The 7,283-nt window shown below is 38.1% G+C and overlaps 1 protein-coding gene across 1 annotated transcript in view; it reads right to left on the reverse strand.

Moving 5' to 3' along the window:
• Window positions 1–1,351: 1,351 nt before the first annotated feature.
• Window positions 1,352–7,283, reverse strand: part of NIPAL2 (NIPA-like domain containing 2) — a 61,236-nt gene continuing 55,304 nt past the window's right edge. The window contains exons 10-12 of the mRNA XM_008575939.1: window positions 4,341–4,404; window positions 3,087–3,181; window positions 1,352–1,726 (exon numbers count right to left, since the gene is read on the reverse strand). Coding sequence (XP_008574161.1) covers window positions 1,614–1,726; window positions 3,087–3,181; window positions 4,341–4,404 — 272 coding nt within the window. The 3' untranslated portion in view covers window positions 1,352–1,613. The remainder of the gene's footprint in view (window positions 1,727–3,086; window positions 3,182–4,340; window positions 4,405–7,283) is intronic.

A 7,283-nucleotide genomic window follows, 5' to 3' on the forward strand; every position in this document is an offset into this window, starting at 1 on the left:
GGTCAGTACTGCAGATTATGATAAAGAACAAAGCTAAAAGACCAGAGCAGCTAAGATTACCGCAGCAGTAGATCTGAGTTAACATACACAAGTGCAAGGCAATTGGCTGGAACAATATTGGACCAACATGACAGAGTGATCTGAAGGTTTTTAAATGTCACTAAGACACAGCTTATTATTGATATTAGCTACAATGAAGGCTACCTATTTTCTTCTCATTTAGATCATAATCAGGTGGATCATAAATAATGGACATTATCATGGGCTCTACCTGCAAATGTATCTTAATAGATATGTAATTAACTGTAGCAGAAAAGCCATTCAGGGAACGGGAGCACTTGGGCTTCCTCTCGCTCAGGTTTCACTACCTGGCTGTGCTCTATGTCCACAGATTAAAATGGCTGAAATCTAATTCTCTAATCACAACTCTCCTGTTACCTAGGAGAATTTACAAAGTTTGAGAAAATGACTTGGGGAAGAAACGGTATGTACTGAAAATATCACTAAGAATTTAAATGTGATTTTTGAGACCTGAGCTGAGAATTAAAATCCACTTGATAAATTATAAGATTTATAACAAATAAAGGCATAGGATACGAAGTTTTCCTTCAGTTTCAGTTCAAGTATAATAGGATGATACAGCTGAAGAAAACGTCACCATTCTACACTTTTATTAAAAAATAAACACATTGCTCCTAATTTTTTTTTTTTTTTCCTTAACACTTAACAAATTTCTTCATGCTTGCACAGGGGCTATACTAATCTCTGTATTGCTCCAATTTTGGTATATGTGCTGCTGAAGAGAGCACAGTCCTAATTCCTAAATCTTCCCTTTCTTATGCTTAAAAAGTCCACCGACCAGGGTCTTTTAGTTTTTTGGCATACACTGTCACAGAATGCCACTTAAAAACAATTTTAGAGACTCTTCATTTTCAAAGGAGGATTTTAATAGTGCGAGTTTTTGGAAGAGATGACTTGCCTTCTAATTTAGGAATAGAAAGGTGAGATTTCTACAGGGAGGCTCATAAAGGTGTCCTGGGAAAAATGAATGCTCTCAAACCTTTCTTTCAGAAGTGAGGCTGTGGGGCTACAGCATCTCTTTAAGCAAAGCAACTCACACTACAAGCCACATGGGAGAAGCAACCTACATGTTCTATGGCCAAATTGAGAATGCATATTTTTGTGTGACATTCCTGCGTGAGCAGCCAGTCTCTAATTAAGATCTAGCTCGCTAGATATCACTGGGGAGCGGTCCAGGGTGTGGGGAACACTTCCAGTCACATTCCATGAAAACACTGGACTGTCAAAGCTCAGGAAGGCCCTGACTGTCCATAGACACCGTGAGCAGCCAGTCTCTAATTAAGATCTAGCTCGCTAGATATCACTGGGGAGCGGTCCAGGGTGTGGGGAACACTTCCAATCACATTCCATGAAAACACTGGACTGTCAAAGCTCAGGAAGGCCCTGACTGTCCATAGACACTGGCGTGAGGGAGGATTGGGATGAATGCTAGCACATGTCAGCATGAAACAGCGGCTGACACAAGCTGAACATGTGCAATGTTTTAAAAAGGTGATATTGAATAGCAGGCCCACAGCCGTCCCGCTCAGCATTCAGACCTCTTTCTTCTCTCCACTTTGGCTCTTTGTTGAGTCACTTCCATCGGGCAAAGTTCCATAGGATAAGCTATTTGAATCTGGTTGTATTTGGTCCAACATTTGTTTCCCTGTGGAGATAATAATCATAAAAAATCTTTTGAGCTTTTACAGAAGAATAAGTCTTAATAATTGCTCCCCAGTCTGGGCCATGTTTTATTCCCTTTTAAAAATACTATGTGGTCACCCTCTGACCAGAAGAGATAAATGTCAAGGAAGAAAAGGCCCACGGAACTCCATGTGGCTCACTGTGTGATCATGCACTGTCCCTGTGACAGAACCATTTCCCCCACCCCACGGGATCTGCTGGCATGGATATCAGGTTGGTTCAGTCAGGAAATTCGCATGAAGCATTCACTTATCTCTAAACCTTCCTCCCCCATGTTCTGTCTTCTTTTTCATGCTTAGTCTAATACACATAATAACATAGAAAAATAGCCTATAATAGTAGCTTCTAATGCTGCCACTGATCCTACATATGGGGCTTTGTGAAATGAAAAACAGAGTTAAAAATAAGTAAACTTTATTTCCTATCAAAAAATCTCTAACCATACAGGTCATTTATAATGCACACCCTTGCCATGAATACCAATTCTTGCACTGAATGCTCTTGGCCGATAAGATGGCTCAAATGGCAAAGAGAACACAGAAATCATCCCATAGGGCCATAGTTTCTCAGTCTTAGGAATGAGGCTTTGATGGGTTTTGCTTCAAAGGCATAGTGCCACCACAATGGTGGAGGAAGCTGTGAGAACATCTCCGCTCTTGTCTGGAAATCTATAGGTCACCCAAATCCCTAGTAAAGCCGGAGACTGCTGGGAGTGGTAGACAGAGGAGGAGGTGAGGGCATAGCAGACTGTTTCCTTTGTTCTGGATTTTGCTTCTGTTTTCTACATGACGAAGCGAGTTATTTCTCAGTGAGAGTGAGAGCGAGAGCTAGAAACATGATGCATGTTACCCCAACCAGAATGAGTGGGGTAAGGACGAGGGGAAGAAGTGACTCACGTCCTGGTGGCTGTGAGGAACATCACCTTGGCACGACATTGCCCACGCCACCTCAGTCTTCCCCAGGAATGATGCTCCTTAGCTGCTTAGCCCTCTATCCTTAGACGTTCCTTAGGGGGCTCTCCAAGTGGCAGAGACCTGCTGTTGGCAGTCATACCCACTTTTTTCCTTACCCTTTTCCAATTTAAGGAAACCCCCAAAGAAAATCCCTCAAATCACCCAAATCAAGAAAACATGGTCAGTTCTTTTACATCCCTAGTATTTTGTGCAAAATGACATTCAATAAATTATTATTAATATTTGCACTTAAATATCACCTTTTTTTGAGGGTTGTTTTATATTAACATAACACCCAAAATAATACCAACGATTATTAATTTATAAGGATAACATTTTCTATTATAAATTAAAGAATGTATGTTTTACCAGGAATATTTCCAAAATCAATATAAGACTGCTCCAGATGTTCTTTTTCTCGATTTCTTGTGACCAAAAACACACCAAGGAATGACAGAAAACACCTGAAAGAATAATATTAGTAAAGAACACAAGGACTTTGAAACAGCACATGGTGTTAAATAGCTGAGCTCCATATTCTACATGCTAACATAAATTCCATTGGTTTTGTTCATCCTGTTTCTCATGGTAAACTGCCTAGAACTTGTCTTAATTGCTGCAGCCAATAATATTTGTACCCAGAACCAAGACTTGGGCAGCTTCAAATAAATCTCTGCCCCAGATTTTAACCATCTGGAAGCTAATTCTGGCTCTAAACCCTTTGGGTAGACACTAGGTCTCATTTTCTATGGACTCATTCCTGGCAAGCAACCAAATGAAAAAACAACTTATTCTTTAATTTTCTAAGAAATTTAGTTGTCCTTGGCCATAAGAATAGTCATAGTTTCCAGACCCCAGAAGTTTGGCCTTGCCCAAATATCTTGTGAAATTGAATTTTCAAGATAGATGGTTTCTTGAAACCATCTAGGCTCAAGTTTGCATAACAACAGTTGTGCTGCATATCAGATCAAAAAGTAGCTAAGCATTAATGCAGTGCCACTTGGGACCAGAGAAACTCCTATACCTATATTGTCAAAGTTCTGCTCTTTGTTTGCAAGCAATGCTAGCAATGATGCCCACCAAGTCTCTAGGGAAGGTTCTAGCTGGGCACTGACACAAGAAAGGGATTTTACCAATCTGGTGTTATCATGTCCAAAGCTAGGGATCTGCCCCAGTCTTGGCCTTTTATTCCGGGTGACCTTAGAGGCATCCATGGTTCTCTAATTGAGCTCTTATTCAAGGGTCCCCAAACGGTGACATAGGTCTGATAAAGCACAAGAAAGCCGTGGAGTAACTAAAAAAGCCAGTGGATTTATCTTGACTTTGATTGGAATTGAGAATCCCCAATGTTTTAGAACCCTCAGAGGGATACTTAAATCACAAAGCCAAAGACACTGAGCCCTATGTGGGGTGTTAAGTAGAAAAATATGTTTATTTTAGGAGCTCAGGAAACTGTCTTATATTATTTTCCGATTTTCTATATCTCAGGTACAATGCCAAAAATGCTATATAAAATGTTTCTTATATTATTTTCCGATTTTCTATATCTCAGGTACAATGCCAAAAATGCTATATAAAAGTAAATATAGAATTTCACAGTTTACCTCTGAGACTTTTACTCACCCAAAAAGATATATAAATACAGTGAGAAAAGCAGCACCAAGGAATTCCTGGTAAAATATGATCCCTATAATAGGAATAGAAGACAAAATTAATTTTAGGGTAAGAATATTTATAATAGCTACACATTATTTTAAAAATTATATTAATCTATTATTTTTTCTGCGTATAGTTACCCTTAAAATGCACCTTCAGTAGATCAGTTTCGGTTAAAAAATTTTGCGTGGCATACTTAATTTTAAATCATTCTAAAAAGAACATAGATTTGTAGACCTTATATAATTATCATTATTATAAAATCAACATAATTGACATAACTTTTGCAAGCAGAAATTTCTTACCCAGTCCAGTATTGCCCCACTGGAACATGCAAAAAAAACCCCAAAACCCTAGAGACCATTTCCCACCCACAGTTTTAGGTCAGGGGTCAGCAGCCCGGCCTGAGGGTGCCTTTGACATGGCAGGCCCACCTCCTGCCTCCTGCTGTTGCTGTTGGCAGTGCCCTGTGGTGTGCAGTTGTGCCACATGCTGACTCAGGCAATGCAGGTTACTCTAGCACCTGAAGTGCTACCTCAGCTACATTTCTATTCCTCCCCCCCCATCTTCTTCTTCTGGTCTTCCCTTCTTGGGAAAGGAAAACAAGGATGCATCGTCTACTTTGATTAGCTTTTTTTCTCTCCCTGTTGGTTTCAATGATTTCTTCATGGTCTAAAGTCCCAAATCCTTCAGAGAAGTTTTTATTAAGTATCTTTAAATTATATATCACCTGGAATTAAATTGCCGTGTCTGGTGTTAGCCTTGCCAGCTGGTCAACAAGTATTTATTGAGCATCTCCTATGTGCCAGCCGCTGTTCTAGGTGCTGGAGGTACTGAAGTGGACGAGACAAAGGCCTGTTGTCAAGGAGCTTTCTCAGTCGTGACCTTATCTCCCCACCTAGAGAATGAACTCCTTACAGGGAGAAGCCACATCTGATCTGATGAATATTTGTTCCATGAATGAACATTTTGGAAGCATTTTCCATGTTATTACATACTTCCTTGTAGTCATTTTAATGTTTTCAAGTTATTCTAAGCTGATGCACCATAATATTCCTCTAAGGGCATGTTAAGTTGTTTCTAAACTTGTTTTTCTTTAATAAAGTAGCAATGACTTCTTTGTACATATTTTTTTCCCAGTATTTTAGAATTTTCATTGTCATTAGAACAGGTTTCTGGAAGTAAAATTCTGTTTCAAAGAGTAGAAACATTTTTTTTTTTTTCAAAAAATTGTAGTAACATATATATAACATAAAATTTAACATCTTAACCATTTTCAGTTCAGTGGGATTAAGTATATACACATTGTTGTGCAATCAATTTCCAGAACTTTTTCAGTTTGCAAAACTGAAACTTTATTCCCATTAAACGACTTCCCATTTCCTCCTCCCCCCCAGCCTCTGGCAACTACCATTCTACTTTTGGTTTCTCTAAATTTGACTACTCTAAATATCTCATGTAAGTAGAATTATAAAACATTTGTCTTTTTGTGACCGGCTTATTTCACTTAGCATACTGTCCTCAAGGTTCATCCATGCAGTAACATGTGACAGGATTTCTTTCCATTTTAAGGTTTAATAATATTCCATTGTATGTATATACCATATTTTGTTGATCCATTAATTTGTTGATGAACACTTGGGTTACTTTCACTTTTGGGATGTTGTGAATAATGTTGCAATGAACATAAATATACAAATATCTTTTCAAGACCCTGCTTTCAATTCTTTTGGATATATGCCCAGAAGGGGAATTGCTGGATCATAAGGTAATTCTATTTTTAATTTTTTGAGGAACTGCCATATTGTTTTCTCTAATGGCTATATCATTTTACATTTCCACCAACAGTGCAGAAGAGTTCCAGTTTCTCCACATCCTTACCAACACTTGTTACTTTCTGTTTTTAACAGTAGCCATCTTAATGGGTGTGAAATGATATCTCATTGTGGTTTTGATTTTCATTTCCTTGATGATTAGTGATGTTGAACACCATTTCATATGCTTGTTGGCCAGTTGTATATCTTCTTTGCAGAAATAGCTATTCAAGTCCTTTGCTTGCTTGCTTATTTGTTTACTTATTTATGTTTTGGCAGCTGGCCAGTATGGGTGGGATCCAACCCTTGACCTTGGTGTTATCAGTACCACACTCCAACCAAGTGAGTTAACCAGCCAGCCCCTTGCTTATTTTTTAACTGGGTTATTTAATATTTTGTTGTTGTTGCCGCTGACTTGTAAAATCAAAGAGTAAAAACATTTTTAAGGGTCTTGATTAAAAATTATGAAACTCAGTTCTAGCAGCGTGGTACCATGCTACCCAACTGCATGAGAGTGCCTGTTATACTGTAGCCTTGTCAATGTTGTCAGCATTGGCTATTGCAATAAAAAGAACAAACAAAAACTTTACTAATTTAGTATGCAAAATATGGTATTTAATTTTAACTTTAAGCTACACTTTTTGATGGAGGCAGAGAGATGTTAGTCAAGAAGCTTTACCTCCATTCCACATGCCTGTAACATCAGACGAACTGTTATCACTCCCAGAAAGTTCCAGCCTCCCTGACTCATCATCGACTGTGTGCTGAATATTAAGAACCAGCCCTCCTAGAATATCTTTTACTCAGGGAAACTACATTCTTTACATATCTTTATGCACAGTAATATTAACTATCAGTTTGTATGTCATGCCTATAGATCTTTTTGGCCTTATTTTCCTCTACCAATAATTCTAGGACACACAAATATACAATCTTTTCTCATTTCTGTTATCAAAAAGCATATAATAATAATTTTTAAAAATGAGATGTCTTGGGACATAATCTTTTTCTTTAAATATAAGGTTTAATTTTGGGAAACAGAAAATGCATTAATTACTTTTAAAAATTGCCAACTGGCAGTCACATTGTTTGCCAT

This window comes from Galeopterus variegatus, unplaced genomic scaffold (assembly GCF_000696425.1).
Source record: "Galeopterus variegatus unplaced genomic scaffold, G_variegatus-3.0.2 Scaffold1260, whole genome shotgun sequence".
Taxonomy (NCBI): domain Eukaryota; kingdom Metazoa; phylum Chordata; class Mammalia; order Dermoptera; family Cynocephalidae; genus Galeopterus; species Galeopterus variegatus.